This window comes from Neodiprion lecontei, chromosome 3, assembly GCF_021901455.1.
Source record: "Neodiprion lecontei isolate iyNeoLeco1 chromosome 3, iyNeoLeco1.1, whole genome shotgun sequence".
Taxonomy (NCBI): domain Eukaryota; kingdom Metazoa; phylum Arthropoda; class Insecta; order Hymenoptera; family Diprionidae; genus Neodiprion; species Neodiprion lecontei.
Window position 1 is genome coordinate 7,377,854 of NC_060262.1, and position 20,760 is coordinate 7,398,613.

Here is a 20,760-nt window from a genome sequence, read left to right on the forward strand (position 1 = left end):
TACCTGAAGATTGTGAATCCGTCGACTCATGTATCGAAATTTGGCGGTCTACATAGAACTCATCAGTTTTCAGTGAAAATTTACAGGTCAGAGTTATTTAGAATTTAGATGAAATAGAATTTTGAAAAGTTGACGTATTTGCATGGATATATTTCTAAAAGTACGCCTTCCATACAGTTTAACAGAAATTGGAGCAAAACAATAATTGCCACGATCATTTTGGAATTCTCCGTGATATAACGGTTTATCAAGTTTTAGATCTGCTTAATTTCGACTGTATTATGTACTACGTATTCCGATCGGTATCCTTAGCGTCTCTTCATTTAGGTGATCGGGAAATAAAAAAAAGATCAATCATCACTGTCGGTACGCCGCTTGACTCTGTCGGTATGTCACTGGATTTTGCCGGTACTGCAGATACCAATCAATCACGAATTCTACCAACTATCGGTGCGTTACCATCAAATTTCAACACAACAAGTTGAGCATCTGCTTTACCAACTGATAGTTATCAGCTGTTAAGAAGTAGTAACAGTATTAGTAGGTCTTTTAAAACTAGCTCACGAGTAGTTACTAACCAATTAGAAAAAATAGTTGGAGTAAAAAAACACTGTTCAAACATCAAAATTTGTTCCATCATTCACCCGACGTGCAAATGAATAAAAGTATATCATGGCTGAACGAGCCATGAACACCGGTAAACGTTTAATTAGCCCATTTATTTCAACTATCCACTGTCTTAACCTCAATGAGTTTATTTTGTTGAGAGATCGTTGTAAAAACTTGAGACCAGGCGACTCTAAGCATATTAGAGACGCAGCTTAAGAACATCCTCGAACATAATAGTATCTTCATGTTGCTTCCAGGAAATTTCTCTCACATGTTTGGGCCACTCAATTTTCCCACCTGCAATTCTTCAAAATGTAAATCGCAGTTTATTGAATTGGACGATAGACCTCAAGATACTAGATGCCTGCTGTGCGAAGAGACGTATTTGCTTCCTAACAATCAACAAGAAATGTTGACGCATATTTTCACACAGCATCGGCTTGTCATCGGGGATGTTGAGAAAATTGCGTCCCTCAAAAGGTGGCTAGAAAGATGGAAAATTGTTTACCAATCATCTGTTATTTTGCTCTCCTATTTATTTCATGCGCGTGTATCTTTATTGGATTATATTGAGCGATTCTAGAAATTTATATGTAATAAATAAGCCGTTGTCGTTCCTAATTGCAATTTCACTTTCTTAAAATGGGTAGCTACATTCATTACTGGAGGGTGAAACTAAGCGAAGCTCCATTGACACAATTCTGCACTTCCTTACTGATGGATTGCACCCCCGATGGAAAGCCAAGTAAAAACGAACCGTACTTCTTGCTATCTGACTGCGTTGCAGAGGACAAAACTGTACGATTCGAGATACAACAGGCCAAACTGGTAAAAACAATCAGTCTAAAGAATCTTGTGCTCGTAACAAGAAAATAATACCATATGTGCACAATTTGTAGTGTACGTTTTTACAGTAATAACTGAATTCCATTAATGAATGATTTTAGTTCTTACCTTGTCCTTTTTTTATCTCACGTCTCAGAAAATTGGGTTTGTTTTCAGTCATGCCCATTCTGCAAACATGTGAAAGATTCTATTTTTATGAATAGGAATGGGTCCTGGCGCAGCAAGATAAGGAGAGAGCCGACACAAGCTTCAAGCGTGGCTGTATGTTCTGTCGAACCGAGTTCTCAGGCTCGCGTAACTCTTACTTACAGCATCTCTCCCGAAAGCATAATCTACAACTCGGAAGACCTGAGAATTTAGTTTTCGTCGACGAGTTATTGGACATGCTGCAAAATAACGTTGAGAAGTATGCTAGTATGGTGAAAAACTTGGGATTCAAAAACTCCTAGCTACGATTCAATGTATTCTTTCCACCTTTCAGACTGATATGTTTTTACTGCGAAGGTGTGTTCAAGGATCGTAATACACTGAAAGAACACATGCGGAAGAAACTTCATAAAACACTTAATCCAGCGGACAAAAAGTATGACAAATTTTATGTCATCAATTATCTGGAACCCGACAGAAATTCACAACAGAAGCAGGTTTGTATTTCATAGTTCTACATCTTAACTGGATTAACAGAAGTTAATGTTGTAGATAATGTTTGATGAATTCTAATATTGCAATGCTGGATTATAAAATCCCATTTCAAATTGTATTTGCCAGTTGTTTTGACAAAAAAAAATCTGTCAAATCTATTTCAGTGTCAATTAAACTGTTCTATAAAATCACAGTAAAGATTGCAGAGTGTTGAAAAATTTGTAGAATATCTTTGAAATGTAGGTAAAATCTGCAAAATTTGGTATTCTTATGTTACTGTTGTGATAAAGGGCAAGATCATTTTATTTCCGTTTTAGAATTGTGTTGACGATTCTGAGGATCCAACTGGCTTCACCAGCGGCAGTGAAGATGGTGAAAATGCATGGTCTGATTGGGATGAAGAAAGCGTCGATGTAGTCTGTCTATTTTGTCCTTACAACAATCGCGACTTCGCTAACATCCTCAGTCACATGATCAGCAAGCATCAATTCAATTTTGAGGAAGTAACCAAAGACTGCGATTTTTATCAGAGGGTACGAAAAATAATATAAAAATTTGAATATTCTTCGAAAACATAACGAATTAATTTCTATTACTTTCCTAGAGTGTATAATAATAACTTTTTTTTTAAATTGATTTTATTCAATATCTTCTCGAAATGTTGGTGGGGTATGAAAAAAAAATCTGACTCTTTGAGAAAGTCACTCTACTTTTTTTTGCTATTCTCATTCATTTCATTCAACAGGTGAAGATAGTAAATTTTGTACGAAGACAAATTCACATACAAAAAAAGTGCGTATTTTGCGATGAGGCCGCAAATGATCTTGGTGAACACATGAGTCAATTACGCCATTGTAAACTACCTGCTCGTCGTGTTTGGGATCAGCCAGAGTAAGTATTTTAACGCAACATCGCCCAATCCGGGTCAACACAAATCTGAAAATTCCACTCATTTATTCAGGACAGTAAAAATTGCTTTATCGTTTTCTCATGATTTGGAATCAGTTTCACTCACAATCAAAGAAGCAATATTGATTTTAGTATTTCAATAAATCGATTTTGTCAAAAACATAGTTAGTCGGTAAATTTCTGTACGCTAAACATTTTCAACAATTCTTTAATTACTCCGTACTTTTTTCATGTGATAAATCAGAGATTAAGTATATCATTTTTTGAAACACCAGTAGAGAATTTGCTGTCTTTTAAAATTTTTTATTTTTTGATATTCCAGATACTATTTTCCAACGTATGAAAACGATTCCTTTCTGTATAATCTCGAAGTAAGTGGTGGCGACAACCAAGATTCTGATACGGATAACCTTTCTGCAGAAATGTAAGGGTAGAAAACTGATAATCATAATTATTGACAATGAGCTTTTCAACTACTTACCTCGCAATTAGCTTTGACTAACTGAATTAAAAAAATTCTTTTTTTCCAGGAGCAACCTGTGAATAAAACTGTGACTCAACCGACTAAAAATCGAACTGTAAAATGTATATACATATAATTGAGTGTGAGGTTATTTGTAAAAAAAAAGTAAGAAATGATTATTTGTACAAAAGTATGTTTAGTTAAATTATGATTGCCCGTAATAATTTATTAAAATGTTAAAAGTTTGTGTAAAAAAAGAAAAAAAAAATATATATATTTCGCGTTACTATAATTATGTTGTTGGTAAGTATATCAAGTATTTCATTGTGAGTCAGCAATTACGATATTTCAAAAAATAAACGGGACTATCAAGAATTTGATTTCTTTACCTCAACATGTTAGAAATGAAACATAATTCCATATCCTGTTATTGGTGTGTAGAAGGTTTATACAAATGTAATATTGGTTTCTTTTTCTTTTTTTTTTTTTATGACAAGAAATCAGGTTCGTTATATTTTTGCGACGAAAATAAAGCGCATTTACACATGTCTGTGATCGATTATACCATAATTTAAGTAATATACAAACTCACGTTTCAGAGCATTCAATAACAAGCCTTCGCTTTTATTCATCAGTATACAGTTATTCTCAAAATATAAATAGATATATTAAAATAAGCTATTCGTACAACAAACCCGTTGCTGTACTGATTATATCACTGAACAAACGCGATATATCTCTATTAATAATCTCTATTGCAAGGCCACTGCAATTCACAAATATATTTTCTCTTACAACAATTTTTTTAATTTATAGCTAAAATCGAAAAAACGAGGTATTATTTTTGTAATTTGATTACCCAACAGTGAAACAGGCACATTTAAGTGAAAAATTGTTCTTGGTCTTTTTCCAGGCTAATTTCATCAAGATTTTACACTCCAGTCATGTCTCAGGAACGTTAATTTACTTTTATTCGTCAATCGCAATTACGGTTACCCTAAAATAGTGAAAATCTATCCTAACTATGGAAAATCGTAAAAGCATTCATTTCAGATATACATACAATCCTTGTGCGAGATTCAATAGTAAAGTAAATTGAGTCGAGTTATATGTATGTACATCTGCTTATACGACTATCAATACTCGTCATGTAGGAATGAGATAATCAGAAAGGTTCTGCAATAACAATCGGAATCTTCTGAACACTCCAGTCAAACCGGATCCATTGAATGTCCAATTTTTCTTGAGTGATATAACACTGTAGTAAATTTTCGACGTGTTCGAGACTAGTTAAAAGCTATGAACTTGTCTGCGAAAGCGCAATAAACTCAATCTTTGGCCATGCTCAGTGCAACGACTCTTTAAACCCCTTTTTTGCAAATATTAAATCATTTGCAAGATTGTTCTTGTGCGTTACCAAGCCGATAACATCGTACCCTCGTTTTGCCATCATTGACGACATAAGCTCAAGACTATTGTCGCCGTGAATGTATTCGACGGAAAGAGTCTGAAGAGAGAAACAAACATTTATTGATTGCGGTTCTTGCACGAGTTGCAAAGTCAGTGATAATTATAACTGTAAGAGCTCGGCCCTGAAAATCAATTTGTCTCATTATGCGGTTGTTTTGTTCTCACCTTTATATCTATCTTGTCAAAAGGAATCGTTTCCAGAACTTCTAACTCTTGTCCCTCGATATCCAAACTGAAGTAATCTACTCGTTTGAAGTCGAGCGCTGCGACGTAAGATGCCAATGGTAAGCACTGTATTTTGATATGCTCGCCGTGATGGGCCACGTCTGGAGTGTTTTCCAAGCCTTCTTCATCAGTACCGTGTTCCGTATGTAACCGACCGATGTTATCAGCCATCAGAAAAGTTCCCTGAAGGAAAATTTATTGTTGGCCATAAATAATTGCAAGATATAATGATAAGATAAGTGAAATGGTAAGATCACTTCCTACGGTATCGATGTTAATTTGAGAGTATGCTGTATTAAGTCTTTACTGGTGGTGTTGAATGTGACTTAATGTCAAAGCATGTAGATATCACAGTCAGCGTAATTCTACATGCAACGTGGAATATAATTACCCCAAAAAAGTTTTGTTTTACGCAATAATGCCGAGAAATATATGCCTGCGATTAAGTTACCACTTGTTTCAGGAATACAGTTCCTGCCATTATTTTCTCATTAAATGTAACATTTTTTTGGACAGATTTGTTTGAAATTTCATGCAGAATTGTACTGACTACAGCATTTTCACAATAATTCTGTATAGAGTTCAATAATAGTCAAAATGAGCGACATTTTACTTGATTGGTAAAGACTGACCAGAGCATCTCCGTGAAAGTTAAAATGTTGTTAAAAACTTTATGAGGAAAAAAGCAACTTACCAGCATAGGATATTTTTTAGTACTAAGACAAGTGTTGGATAAGTATGCCTTTCTATTTTTCTGCTGCAGTTTATGGTAGTTGATGGGATCAGCCTCGATGAGAATACCAGTCCAGTTCAAGTATCTTTCGAAGAACAAAGTGTTGCTTCTGGTCTCACCGTCGTAAGCACCGCATTCTATAAAAAACCCATTTGTCTGAAAATAGATAAGAAACAAGACTTGGATTACCAGCTAGAGGAAAGTCTGAGAGTAAAGAAAATCGAAAGGTACGTTACATTGATATTGTGTAAATCATAAAAATCGACTTGCCATGTTTTTGAAAACTTCATTGATTTTCGCTGCTTGTCCCATCGATGGGTCGATCACTTCTGGGTTATCGAGATTGTAAGGCAACGATGCGTTGTATCTATTTACTATCCACTTTTTCCGCATCTCCTCTAAAAGTCCAGGATCAAACATGGAAATGCTCTTGTTGTTGTAGTTGCTTTTTTCGACTGAACAGAAAATTAATATTCATATAAGATCCGTGCTGATTTTATTTCAATCTAATACAATATCTTCATAATAAAAATTATTTCAGAGATTTTCAGAAACTTTAAGAATATCCCATACTATTTGCTCAAAAAAATGTTGCAATAACTTTCCCAGAATTTAAGCTGGTAAGTTTTTACCGACTGAGTAAAATTTTGTTCATGCGCGCGGTTATGTTATATTAGTGCTAGACGTTGATGCCAAAAACTTGCAGCCAAACAAGAATATCAAAAAAAAAAATGCTCATACTAAGCAACAATAATGACATCAAAAGTACTTCGTCTAATTTAAAATCACGACTAAATTGCAAGGATACATATTTGGATTATCTGATATTATTCTCACAATGTGTAGAAAAATATTTGAACAATTGTATTTTCGACATAGCCGGTAGAATTACGCTATTTGATGATAGTCAAACCAAGTGACATTTTACTCAGTCGGTAAAACATAACTACGGCATCCTCTTAAGATTTTCATAACAGTTGATGCTGCTCATCGCCATGAACATTAATTCAGAGGTTTTCAGAAAGTCTCTGAATTACCCAAACTATTCACTTGATTAGTTGAATAATTTGATAAAAAATTTCGCTAAATCAGAGTTTTTGAGCCTAAAGTAAGGTTAGCTTTCACGGTCAAATTAACCAAATCAATTAAAAAAGTTTTAACGCAATACAGTGACACTTAATCAACAATACAGGCATTCTTCAATCTCTCACGAATAAAACGACTTTTTGTGTCGATTCTAGATTATTCTAAGCTAGATGCGTGACCGCGTTATGCAAAAAAAAAAGTGTAACTTCATCCTATAATAAAAATAGAAATTCTACTCATGTTGCACATCAATATAAGTAGTGAAGGCCAGCTAATTGTCATACTTTTCAGTTTTCACGCGTAAGGATGGAGATTCAATAAATCTTGGCTGTTTATTACGAATTTTCATTTCGTCAAACAGTCGCGAACAGAAATAATTTAGGCTGATTTGTATCCTTTGTTCACGTCTAACATTTATTCGATTCCCCTGAAAATAACCATTTCTACTATCAAATTTCTGCGCTAACAACAAAATACTTCAATGATTCTTGTGCGCAAAATAATTCCAATGATTGTTTCCTGAAATTCTTTGACGTTCTCCATCAGCGTATTTTTGTGTATTCATAAAAAGAACAAAAGAATTTCCATTCCACTTTAAGAGACAATTGAAAGATTCACTTAAAATGTATATCGTAGGTTCTAATACTGCTATACGCAACAGAGCATATAATGCTTCGCCATAATCTAAATTCATCCCACGTTAATACCGGCCTATTAACTATACAATACACCAACTATTCTATTGTATAGAATTCTGCAATATATTATTTATTCGCTGGTAAAATGTCTCTGCACTACTTAAAATGTGCAGAATGGCGTCGCAATTTTACTACATTAAATTTCCACTTTAGAATATATATCATGCACTAATGTAGCGCCTGATGCAGATGGTATTACGTCACCAAACTTGCTGCTAGTATATATATATATATATATTAGAGAGCTAGGTATAACATGGTAGCAAAGAATCGATACGTTTTAGTAATTATAATTACGAAGATAATCAGAATAATCTTACATCAGTTTCGCCAGTACAATCATTAATCATTCGTTCAACATGTTGAGTGATTAACTTACGTACACAAAATCCGGTAGAATTTTCCGTGGATTATGTGTGTCAACGAAGCTATGAAACTTGACGAATCAATTTGAGATAACCCTGTCACAGATAATTTACGCATCTGTCATCAGGCTTCATAAAAGTTTATAGAGAGAAAAACTTATATTTCTGGTGCTCAACCATTCGAACGGAAGTTATACAAGTAAGCGAAAAAATGTGTAAGAATGAAAATACGCGTCTCGGCAAAACTTAAAATTTTGACGAACGTCTGTTTCGTCAGAAAACTTATATTTTTGCAGGTATTCGGGAAAAACAACTTTTGTGTTTTGAAAAAATGTTTCAGAAGTCGTAAACATTGATTTAAAAATTTGACATTTTTTCGGAGCTTTTGGTAATGTTTTACCAAAGATTGAAAAATACAATTACAATCACGATTATGCCTCGAGTCAGTGTCCATATAAATTCTAAATAAATTCTGTTATTTATTCCTGAATAAATGTACTCGTCCAACAAATTGATTTATTTAAAATCTTTGAAAATTAACTGTATTTTTGCTAAAGACTCGTACTAACGAGAACTAGCCAAAAACATGTCCGCCGAATAGAAAGAATTCTTTGAGCTATGGCGATTTTCAGCGGATAGCGGTCTTAAAAAGAGACAGTGATTGGCACTGACCACCAAAAAAAGTCGACCAGTTTCCAGACCTGTGTGCTGAATTTGCAATTGTCACACTTTCATGCAGGTTACATACATCGTAACGAACTGTCGTTTGAATTTATGACGGTTGGTCGCCCTGGCAAACAGTCGCCCTCGGATTTCGATGCGTGCGCATTAAATTTTAGCAGACGACGAACCATGCAATCGTAAGAAGTCGTTCTGTATATGTACGTATAACGGAACAATCTCTTGAAACTTGAAAATCAACCGCGCATGCGCCAAGTAATTCAGTCTCATTGGTCGGCGAAATTTTCGCGCAGCGATATTTTTGTCCGCGATGCAGGCGTGCCAACGTACGCAAAATGTGTACGTTTTAATTTTCAAAGAGCATAAGCATTAAATTCCGACCGTTCTTTGAAGAATCAACTTTCCGATCCGATAACAAATGCTTCCCAAACCTTTTCGAGTCGCTAGCACAATTATTTGAGATTCTAACCTCGAAAATTCGTATCAACTACATCGCCGCCAGAAACAGTTTTACGGCTGAAAACTCGGGATGGCCAGCCTGCACAAACAGCCGATAAAACTGGCGCATGCGCAGTTCAGTTTCAAGTTTCAAGAGATTGTCCCGGTATATTTACCAATCATTTCGTTTCTCGTGTAATTTTTGAACTTTGTTACTGATCTCTGTGAGAAGAGTTTCAGCGAACACGAGTTCCTGAACTTTTTCTTGTATACCTTCTAGTTTTCGAGATATTTTCCTGGGGCGGATAAAAAATACTAATCTGTATACATATATATCGACGTACATTTGAACCTGAAAACTTGAATTTTGAATGCTGAGCTAATACGACGTTTATTTGTAGCTCTTGACTTACGTGAGAAAAAAAATTATTTATTCTCATACCGGAGTTATTTATTTTTTATACAGACGTTTGAAAAATGCATGCATGCCAATAAATTGTTGCATTTATTTTCGACAAAAAAATATATCGTCAGTATAATATATTTTAGCATTTCTCACTATGTGAAGAAAATTTATAGATCAGCAGTGTAGATAATACGAGCAAAAAGTGATATCTATTCCTTTCGATTTTCAGATTCTTGGGTATTGATGATATGGAATTGAGTTAGTAACGTTGATGTAACGAAACATTGAAGCAAAAATGACCATTCTGAACTTTCAAAATGACTTTAAAGAAGTCAGGTTTCCAAAATATCATTGTCTTCTGTTTTATGACGGCTTTTACTAAATTTCAAATATTCGACAGTCTCCGAAACAAGGATTTTTCCTAAAAATACATCGTTACATCGACGTTACGAATTTCAAGCCGTTATAATGGTAAGTATACTTATTTTTCTTTTTTTTTTTTTTTCATCTCCTAGCAACTACAACGAATGCTAATTTTTCTCAGTCTGAGTACTTTTTTTGCCACAGATACTACGGTATTTGGATATAGCTCAAGACTAGCGCTAAGTGTTTAAAATATGCAAAATGCCATATGGAAAGTCGTAACTCTGACAATATCTCTATCAGACAAAGCCTGCACGATACTTAACTCAGTTATTGGTCCGAATAATAATTGTAATTAATAAGCGGTGACCTATTCGCATGCACAGGTGTGTGTATAATTATATAAGTACCTACAGCTCGCTGGGCAAACATTGGAAAAGCGTCGGTAATTGAGAATGAAGGTTAGAAGTAAAGAGGAAAAATTCGAATTACAGGTTCATGACAATGTTGATTCTTAGAAATTCAAATATATTCAGCAGTTTGTCTGATTTTATATAATAGCTCGGACATTTTGGTTTTATATAACCGTATAAAAATGGTATACTTAAAGGCTGATGAAAAAGAAACGCTTCTAGGCTGTTTATTCAGAAGATATTAGGAACTAGAATCGAACCATTTGTTCCAAATAGTGATTGACATTTTAAATTCTACGGGTGGAGAAAATTGATACTCTCAAAACAGCGTTTATTACAATCAGAATTTGAAAAGTAAAAACTTTTCTGGTCAAATTGTAGATTGTTGTGAAATTGAAGTATTTGAAATTTAGATATCCGGGTGTTCTTCCTCCAAGTATTACATTTGTTACGCTTAGTAGTTTTTTATCCGAAAATCAAATTGTGATTTTCCATTTTCAAAAATCGAATCTTTGTGATTTTTTTTAACTCGGTATTTGTTTTTCACCCGATTTGTTGTTCCTCTCGAATTCTGGTAATATCGACAAACGGTCCAACTTCCTCCAGTTGCAATGTTTCAAACAGAATTTTGAATAGCGTATTGATTAAAAAATAGATTCTTATCCGCAACTTTTCGTTCTTGACAGAATCACGCTGAAAATTGTTAAAGCCAAAATGTAACCTCAAAATTAGTATGACTTCGAAGTCTATCCACAATCACGTCTTAAAATTGCTTGAAATTGTTTTTCTGTACATTCTTTTTGGTGTATAATAACAATCCTGACGTTTGTTTATCAAAAAGCATAAAATTTGGCGTTGCGAAATTTGATCAGCGTCTTTGTTCGATTACTTTTCATCATCCTAGACTGGAATTAACGAACAAGTTTCAATGTATTGAAGCTAGTTGTATTAGTTGATTAGGAGTTAGAGAATCTTAGCTGTTTAAACTGGTAATACATCATTTATTCCACGCTTTAACCGCAAAAATAGCATTAAAGTGGCTGTACTACATGTGAACTAGAATTGAAAAGCTAACTTTTGCCGGCATGAGGAAAAAACTGCCCGCGATGTATTTTTCCTTACGATTAGTCCAAACAATTCCTGAATTTGATTCTCCCTTACGAGACTAATTCACCAATCAGCAACCTCAATAATTTCAGATTAGACACTAAATTTGTTTCGATATTTACCGAGTTATCAGAGCTACGAAAATTGTATACAAGAATCTAAACACTTAAGTATCGAAGTAATTTTTCTTTTTAAATGGTGGTTCAGACACATATTACATGATCTACCGAGCTTCGAATTAAAGTACTAATTTTTCTGAAATATTCTACGGCTCGAATATCGTTCGCGAAGGCCAACTCATCCTTCATAAATCAATATGGAACGTTACGAGAGCGAAACAGATTCTATTTCCTTCCCAAGCTATAGAACCGTACAGAAAGTGTAATATCAGAAATCCCCTGTGACGAAAATTCTTCTCTAAAATTTTTTTGCCAATGCTGTGATGTCAAGTACTTCAGAAAATGAGGTTCTCTAAAATTTTTGCATTCATTCCGAAATAAAATATTCCATGAAATATTCGAATTTATCTTCGATAAATGTCAATCATAAAATAGACGGTCAAAGTCTTACGATGAAAAACGCTTGGACATTTACTCTTATTTGAAAAAAACTTTACTGAAAGGACCAAGAAATTTCCAACTGTAAACAAAAGTTTACCATAGAAAAAAGTTTGCCTTACATTCAGTATTTAATACTACAACGCAAAAAATTTTCCTGATAGTCGGATGGCAGAAAAGCTCCGAAAAGCTCCGACTTTTGGAACAGTTGTATTTCTTTTTGATGTTTATTCGGGATATTCTGAAACTCACACGTTTATTATTTAATGAAATATGTACCGAGTTTCAGAGTATTATTCACACCACAATGTTATGAGTTAAAATTCTCATTCGTCTATGGAACTCGCTGAATTTTTTGTGTAAAGTGTAACCGAGACCGGTTTTTAAGATGACTTGTTACGTGTCTTAAATCAAAACTAATATATCCACAGTAGTCGACCCAAAGAGTCATCCATTTTTTATAATTTTTAGTTTATTACTTCAGATCCGTCATCAGCGTTCTTAAAATTGCTTTAAAAATCCAATTTTCATCCCAATCGAATAACTGATTGCTTTTTAGTCAGCCATGCTGAATCCAAAATTTTGAATTTCCAATTTTTGAGTTCAGATTCGTAATCAGTGACGTCAAACTCACCGGTTTTTTAATTTGTAGCAACCGAAGGTATGCTTCAATTGGTCAAATACTCAAGTAGTCACTTTTGTTGCATCACATGCATTCGTCAATATGTGCGATAGAAAAATTTCACTTCCACTTTAGCACTCTCAATTTCATGCGCGACACCGCTACGGCTGTCATCCATGTATACCTATGATAACGATATCGCAAACATCAGGGCCGGCTTATCCACTATGCCGACTGGGCACCTTCCTATGGGCCCCAAAGCAATAGGGCCCAATTAATAATAATAAATAATTTCTGAATAAATAAGTTCTGTAAAATTGCAAAGAAAGCAACAAAATGGTAATATCGACAAATAGACTTGGAATAAGGAGCATATATGAGGTATTCCAAACGAATGTGAACAATGTTTAACCCCGATAGCCACCAATTAAGGAATCATCGATTTTTTCGCTGATTTTGCCGCACAAAATGGACATTTCCAAATCGTTCTAGATCTTTTGCATTATGAGCTGTTTAAGAGGACCCGCAAGTGAAATTCTAGCCATAAAATACATATATGCTCGAAGGCAGATTTTTTTTTGTGCATGGTTTTGGGTAAGAAATAATGTCCCACGTCGAAAAATAATTTCGTCAAAATCTTTACCGTGATCGAAATTTTTATTTTCTAATGAAAAAGAGTTTCGCTAAAATCATGCTTGAAGTTGTTCGAAACAGTCGACGGAAAATGTGAAAAAATCGGTCAATCTTGATAACAAGAGATACGTTTTAAAGTAAATAAAAACCACTAAAAGGCCGTTTTTGTACTAGCAAGCTTCTCAGTTTCGTGTTTTATAACTTCTACTGTCATATTTTCAACAATATTCATTCTTTAACAAAACCAAAAAATATCATTCTGGGTATAAAATGAAAATTGTATCCTGATTATATCTTTAATCAAAGAAAATGCACAGATAATTTGAGTTGAAACAAAAATGGAGCTTACGAAAAAAATTCAACTTCGTACATATGTCGGTGCAAACAACTTTGTACAATTCCAAATATTTTAGTATAATTGATTTTTTGATTTCGAGCAATTCAAAACAAAGTTTAATTTTTCCGTACTCCGACAAAAGTGTAAGGTTTTCATTTTACGAAGTAATCAGTTTGAGATACCTCGGTTTTAACAATTAGTGCAAAAATTCCTGTGAAACTAGATAATGTCTACTTGATGCGGTATAAGTATAAGGAAAGCAATTGGGTCGGAGTGAAAACTAATATTCTTTGCTGATAACGCCTAACGTAATCAAGGATTGTACGAAACAGGGCCCATAGTTATTATACATGCCCTGGTCGATTTCGACGTTGAGATATACAGTGAGGTACGTAACATGTACATGATATGTACGAATACGTTTGTCCTTGTTAAAACGGCAACTTGTCTATTAGTACAGGCAATAGGGAATTTTTTCCTGCGCTAAATTACAGGAGTTATTTTTTTTCATAAATAGGTTCAGTATGACGTACCGAATGTAAATTCACAAAATCCTTACAAATTTTAAGGGCGGAAGTGCCGCCATTTTGAGGAAAACCGTTTCGGCCTATATCTCCGTAACCGTGCACTCTAGGTCAAAAATGATAATGACCTTTATTGTAGACAATGATATTTTCTATCTTTTTTCTTGAATAATTTTTTTTGTATCACTAACTATTTGTAAGTTGTTACTTATACGACTGCCAAAATTCATTTATTTACTTTTTGATCAATATCTCCCCGAATAATTGTTTAAACAACGAAATGTTAATAATCTAACTTTCAGATCCACAAGCTTCCTACAACTTTTACTTGAAACTTTTTGTCCTCAAATAAATATTTACGAAGTTATAACGCTTTCTATGTTGCACTATCGGGTGGAAGGTTAATAAAAACGCGGGATGCATAGAATAATGATGAAAATTCTTCAAACATGTGCAAAAAATATTGATGAGGTGACAAATGGCAATAAATAATTTGCTTTCTTGACTGCAAAAAAAAAAACAGCAACTACCTGATGGAATTTTTTTCAAATTTATATTATATTTTGGCAGTCGTATAAGTTGTTAATAGTTAGTGATACAAAAAAAGTTATCCAACAAAAAAGATAGGAAATATCATTATCTACAATAAAGGTCATTATCATTTTGGGCCTAGAGTGCACGGTTACGGGTATACAGGCCGAAACGATTTTTCTCAAAATGACGGCACTTCCGCCCTTAAATTTTGTAAGGATTGTATGGACGTACATTCAGTACGTCATACTGAACCTATTAATGAAAAAAAAATAACTCCTGTAATTTAGTGCATTATGGACAAGAGTAACGGGTCCCCTATTGCCTGTACTATATGCAACATAGGATAACAAGTCCGATTCTATATGCTCGTTTACGTTAGTCTACAGATATGAAATAAAACAGCACGAGTTTGAATAAATAAACTAATTAAAGAAATTATTCCTTATCTCATTTAAATATATCCACTGTACGAATACTTTTGTCCCTCACTGTACACGACACTACGTATCTCAAATTGCGAAAAAGGGCTTAAAAGCCCGATTATACATGCAATTCTAAACAAAAACCCTGCATACATTTTCATTTAACGTAGAAATAAAGTAGAATTCGTGCCATTTCTTTTTTATTTTTGTTTTTTTATCAGAATTGCGTATAGAATGGGGCTGTTAACCCCTATTTCGCGTTTCACACGCGTGGACTTTGATCACTTTGATATTTCGAGATGAATACGTCATCGTCGAAATCGACCAGGACACTCCCTTAATTAGTATCAGTCAAGTTTAAGAGAATGCTGTGATCCGTCTTTACCGACCGCATTAAGTGTTACTTATTTTCACTGTTATCAGAGACTACCCACCACTAATGAGAAAATACCGCAGTCAGCGAAATTCCGTATACAATGCGAAATACAAATACTCAAAAAAAACTTGTGTTTTACACAACAATAATGCCGAAAAGGATATTTCTGTAATCGAATTGCCACTTATTGCAGGAATCCATTTAATGACGTTATTTTCGCGTGGAACCAACAAGTTTTTGAATAATTTTTGTACGGCGTTACGTGTAGAATTTCGCTTACCGCACGATTTTTGCATCAGTACTCTTTAGGGTTTCATGATAGTCAAAATATACGACATTTTACTCGGTCGGTAAAGGCTGACTACAGCATCGTCGTGAAGGTGGTTGGAAACAAGCCGGTAACCCACTGCAGCGTAAAAATGATAGCCCGCCTTTCCTTTTGTTGTTATTACGATATTATTTGGTACGACACGTGACGTAATTGGGGCCCGTTCACGCATGTCGATCAGCGAATCAAACTCGCTTTCAAACTTGTTCCCTGACAAAATATTGACGAAAAGAGATTGTTTTGCCAGCCATAGACAATTTACAGTATTTGTTAACGTCGATAGTAAGTTTCGGATGCGCAAATTATTTTGTAAAAATAATTACGCCGGTTGTTTTGTCTCAGATTAGTCTTACCGCGAAACGTCGTCGACGCATTCGTGCTCGATAACACATTTTCTTGCAAAATATATTGCCTGTCACATTGTAAGTTATTTTCCTAATTTTCAAGGATTGTTCAGCAAATCAAGAACTGAGTCAAGCATCTTCACTCCGCAAATCACGTATAATTAAGATCGCGCGTTGATGCAATCTCGTTAAATGATATAAATCAACGTTAACGGAACAAGATTGACCAACAAGTGGAAAAATGGCGCTTATGAATGAAATTCTGGCAAACTCGGTGCGTCTCAAGACCCATACAATATCTAGATAAGTTAACCGCGGCAGGTATTGATTTAATTACTTTATCGCTCGTAATATTATGTACTTCGCCGAGAATTCGATCTACATCTGTAACCCGTAAATCCCTCGATTTCAATTTATGTCGCACATGTGCAACAATGGAGTTATTGATACATCGGATAAAAGTTGCCATGGTCATCCGACACATATATCGTATAACTAACAATATCACTTTCTAGAGATGAAACAGCTGTGCAATTTAAATCTTTAACCCTGCGCTGACCATCTGTAACGATATCGTTAAAACATCATGCTGGTGTAACGGATCGAAAAATAGCTGATTGTTCCAAATTTTTTTTTTTTTTTGATGGTTAAAATACGCTAATGAAACGTTTACTTTCATTTTTTTACATTTTTTACAAAACGGTGTACACTCTCAAAGGAAGAGTTTTCAAGTTATCAGTCTTACATTTGGACACAACATTCTTCATACCATTCTTATTATTGCTATGGAAACTTTTATTTTGAAATCTTCATCTTTTTTTTTTAACGAATAACTGTGAAAAAAATTGGCCAAGTTTGATAGTTTTTATTCAAACCACCGCCGTTTCGTCAATTATGATAAAGAAAGTCTCTTTGGCAAGATAACGGCTTTCACACTGATTAATAATCTTTTTACTAATATTGTTTTAGTTAACATTTACGGCCACAATCGTTTACACCGTGAGGAATCTTTTTTTTTTTTTCGAAGTCATTTTCAACCTTATAAAACAAATGTAAAGAAAATAGAAATGAACGTTTAAAAATTTATATTCTGTTCTTAATGAGTGCTTTAATTTGGCATTGAAAACATCAGACTGATCAGCGTATTTTAACCATCAACAAAAAAATCGCGAAAATCAGCTACTTTTCGACGTCAAGTCCATTTCTATTTGTTAAACAACTAAAAATGTTGTGATGTAAACTGTTGAATCATCAAGTAGAAATGTTAAACTGATTTTTAAAATTTTTTTCAGACTTTCCGGACGCTCCTAAGCGGGTTAAAAATGGCCAAAAACGATATCGTCATAGATGGTCGGCGCAGGATCAACGAAACAAGTGATCTTTTATTCAGACCCTTACTTATAACTTGCTGTTAAGTGAACAACAATTGTGACGTTTACAAACCAGACGAAATGAATTTTCGTTAAAATTTGTTAAACTTCTGCGACATTCGCACATTTTTTATATTTCATGTCATTCTTAGATTTCAGAAGGTTGGATTATTCTTCATCGTTAACAGCGACCAAAATTATTGAGGATAAAAAATACGTGCAAAATTTATATCTGCCCTGTTTCCGAGAATATGATGAATCTGTAAACTTGCCGTTGCGCACAAATTCGACGCGTAGATTTGTCGCGCTATGACGTCACTATCGGTAGAAGTGAGTCGCCAACATTACATCAAATTTCAATCTATCGGACCAAGTCTCAATTTTTTACAAAATTTTTATATCACGAAATCTTAACAAAGTTATCGCTGCATTTTTCCATACTTCCGTACAAAAATTTTACTCTCTGATTTTGAGTCATCGTTGTCACCACGTGACCAAACTTTGACTCGTAACCGGCACGTGTTTATTCTTCCGATGGATAACACGTTTTTCTCCAACGTGTGACTTGCTGACGTAATTTTATTTAACCTTGCATCTACTTATTGAAGCATTCATTCATTCATTCATTCATTCATTCATTCATTCATTCATTCATTATGGCGAAACGTACCTTGCTGGCCAATAGTCGCGATGAAGAAGTCATCCGCATAATTGGGTAACGGTTCTGTGACCGAAGTTTTCGACACAATGACGTAGAGACCGATGAGAAACAGAATGGTTGCAATAATGACGTATTTTTGGCGCCAAGCTAGATGTACAAGACCAGTTCCAATTTGCTTTAAGCGCTGCAAACGTTTTTAATTACCATATTAAAAAACATTTGTCCAATAATCGTGTATAGGTACTGTTAAACACCCTCTTCAATCAATTAATTATGTAAGCTATTTTTGTCAATTGTCATATGTACGTCACAAGGTAATGTTCAATCATCGCAATGGAATACGCTAACGATAAGATCACAGATCAAAAAGAAAGCAAGTGTCACGTGATTTGAAAGTATGAGGATAGTGATTTTCGTGCTGTTCCAACATCGCCACAATAAGTGACGTCTTTCATCAATTAAAACATTTACCACAACGTAGGACTTTCTAACCCGGTATAATAAGGACGGGATAGTAAATTGAGAGAGAAAAGAGGCATGTACAGCAAGCTGAAAGCGATTTCCGACCCTTATGTCACAAGTGCGCTGAACGCCGCTGGGCTGTGATACCTTTGCACTTTAGTGTTGAAATGAAATAAATCTAACTAACAACCAGTTTTTCCATAGAGACTAGAATCGCATATCGCCACTCGCGCACAATCGAATTGCCAAAGAATCACGTGGCGATGTTGACACATTCAAGCTTCACCTCACATCAACGACTCTAGACGTATAAATAAAGATCACGGATGATATGAACGACAAAAGATACCAGGCAACAGCTGCGAACAAACATCAGCTTCCAATAGCATCGTGGCAAAGTGCACGCGAATACTCATTGTTACGAGAATAGAAGTTAGCAAATTCGAGTCAATATTAGATTCAGGCACGTGTTAGCTTCACTTATTAATAACAGAGGATTTCTAACTGCACCCAATGATTCAGCTGCTATCAACCGTTACTTATACGGTTCAAAGGTTTCGAACATTCCGGAATCGTACTGGCTAGTCTCGTTACCTCCATTCTAATTCAAAAATCGAACACTCGGTACGGAACTCCGATCCGCCTTGCTTCCGCATCCGACTTCAGGGCGTCGCGTCGATGGTTCACGGTACACTAACGCTGGTTTAGTTTCGGAGTCATTCGGAGCCGGTGTCGACATTCGGTGATGCTCGGTGTGTTCCTCTCAAAGCAACGACGATCTTAGTCCTGCGGTGAGGGGAGGGGCGGGGGAGGGGGGGGGAGGGACGAGGAGGGGGAGAAAGAGCAAACAAGTTACACTGTCGGAGGCATTCGCGTAGAGCGGATTCTAGACATAAGTGTGGACACCTTTTGGTGAGCGCTGCTGGTGCGACGTGAAGCTTGCATAAGGGTACCAGAGTATACCAAAGTACGGTTCACGTCAAGCATGCTGCTGTTTCGGTATACTTTGAGAGTTTCTAGGCGAGCCAACTACTTATTGTTAGCTGAACACGGTGATCTCGAAAAGATTTCTCTGTTTGAAGTTTGAGGCCCGCCGAACGGCCATCAGGACCAAGACACGCGTATCACGTGCGATATGTGATGTGGATTTAGGCTCCGCGTGTAATTTCGCGAGTCACCCAAGATTTTAGCAACAGTATTTGTTCGAGATTCGAGATTGAGGTGTCAACGTTTTTGACGATCGTTTCAACGGCGCCGAGAGTGTTCACTCTGATACTGATCGCGACGTTTCTGCGACCCGCTGCTGCGCCCACGCGGTGACTGAAGATTTACAAAGATAGCCAGCCTTGTGTATCGTTGTAAAGCAAGTGAAAGGGTGCGGAGGTGACGGCAGTTTTCTACATCTACCGACTCACCTACGGGATTATCAACGGGGATTATGTTGTTGATTCGGTTGGTAACGATGAAAGTTTCGAGTTTCTCGCCTCGTCCCTCGTATAGCTTTAAGGGGTCCCATTTGGCTGGCCGTGTTTAGAGATCTTTGATCAATGGCTGAACGTACGTAAATACAATCACATGCATCTACGTTAAGTCCGTGATCCACGTACACGAATCTTATTGAGTTCTCAAGATGTGGTCTTAAGTGAGCGATGCGCATGCGCAGTGAGGAATTTTGTCATCCATCTATGAGCACGGATTTGGAGTTGTAGATTGGAGAGAACAACGGAACTCAAGATTGCCTACGCTTTAGTCTGCGGGAACACTTTAAGTGGGAATATTTCTTCGATTAAGCCCTTGACTGTCAGTGACACACATATGGGCAGAAAAAAGTCGGGCCATTTTTGTAGCACGATACATATATGGGCATTTGAAAAAAAAACATGTTTTACTACATCTATTTCACTGTAATTTAGCGAATCATCGTTTTTAAGGTCGCTGAATTGTAGGATAAATCTATGAAATTTTTACTCCAACAAATCTCATTTTCGCCTGACTGCTAACGGGCTAGAGAGTCTGTGAATCGCAAGCTTAGTTAAATGTCTAGATACTCGTCGCACAAGTTTACTTCTTTAATTACCCAGTTGCTTACACTGCAGCCTTTTACGCTGATGAATAACGGGTAGCATTACAGAAAAC

General features: G+C 35.5%; 2 protein-coding genes across 4 annotated transcripts; one reads left to right on the plus strand and one right to left on the minus strand.

Annotated features, from left to right (window-relative positions):
* The first annotated feature begins 529 nt into the window (after window positions 1-529).
* Window positions 530-3,761, plus strand: LOC107226281 (zinc finger protein 277). Of its 2 annotated transcripts, none has more exons than XM_046733705.1 (9): window positions 530-697; window positions 867-1,089; window positions 1,260-1,437; window positions 1,659-1,861; window positions 1,937-2,099; window positions 2,415-2,630; window positions 2,843-2,988; window positions 3,329-3,436; window positions 3,538-3,761. In XM_046733705.1, the coding sequence occupies exons 1-8, from the start codon at window positions 673-675 to the stop codon at window positions 3,432-3,434; spliced, it is 1,260 nt and encodes a 419-aa protein (XP_046589661.1). In that variant the 5' UTR covers window positions 530-672; the 3' UTR covers window positions 3,435-3,436; window positions 3,538-3,761. The 2 variants fall into 2 exon arrangements, with proteins under 2 accessions (XP_046589661.1, XP_015522528.1); XM_015667042.2 differs by having other exon boundaries at window positions 3,329-3,430; window positions 3,537-3,761.
* Window positions 3,762-3,996: 235 nt separating this feature from the next.
* LOC107226285 lies at window positions 3,997-19,930 on the minus strand. 2 transcript variants are annotated; one of them, XM_046733706.1, is made up of 6 exons: window positions 19,531-19,930; window positions 18,172-18,346; window positions 6,168-6,352; window positions 5,859-6,053; window positions 5,105-5,347; window positions 3,997-4,976 (listed from the first exon to the last, which is right to left on the minus strand). In XM_046733706.1, the coding sequence occupies exons 1-6, from the start codon at window positions 19,609-19,611 to the stop codon at window positions 4,815-4,817; spliced, it is 1,041 nt and encodes a 346-aa protein (XP_046589662.1). In that variant the 5' UTR covers window positions 19,612-19,930; the 3' UTR covers window positions 3,997-4,814. The 2 variants fall into 2 exon arrangements, with proteins under 2 accessions (XP_046589662.1, XP_015522533.1); XM_015667047.2 differs by lacking the exon at window positions 19,531-19,930 and adding an exon at window positions 19,219-19,513 and having other exon boundaries at window positions 4,000-4,976.
* Between the last annotated feature and the right edge of the window lie 830 nt (window positions 19,931-20,760).

Bases quoted from the DNA above. Each gene is read 5' to 3' on its own strand.
- LOC107226281 (XM_015667042.2), top strand. From the start codon at position 673: ATGGCTGAACGAGCCATGAACACCG. The intron at 1,090-1,259 runs GTGGCTAGAAAG...TAAAATGGGTAG, and splicing joins AAAATTGCGTCCCTCAAAAG to CTACATTCATTACTGGAGGG. The intron at 2,989-3,328 runs GTAAGTATTTTA...TTGATATTCCAG, and splicing joins CGTGTTTGGGATCAGCCAGA to ATACTATTTTCCAACGTATG.
- LOC107226285 (XM_046733706.1), bottom strand. From the start codon at position 19,611: ATGCTTGACGTGAACCGTACTTTGGTATACTCTGGTACCCTTATGCAA. The intron at 18,347-19,530 runs GTGTCCACACTT...AAACGTTTGCAG, and splicing joins CCAGCAGCGCTCACCAAAAG to CGCTTAAAGCAAATTGGAAC. The intron at 4,977-5,104 runs GTGAGAACAAAA...TTCTCTCTTCAG, and splicing joins TTGACAAGATAGATATAAAG to ACTCTTTCCGTCGAATACAT.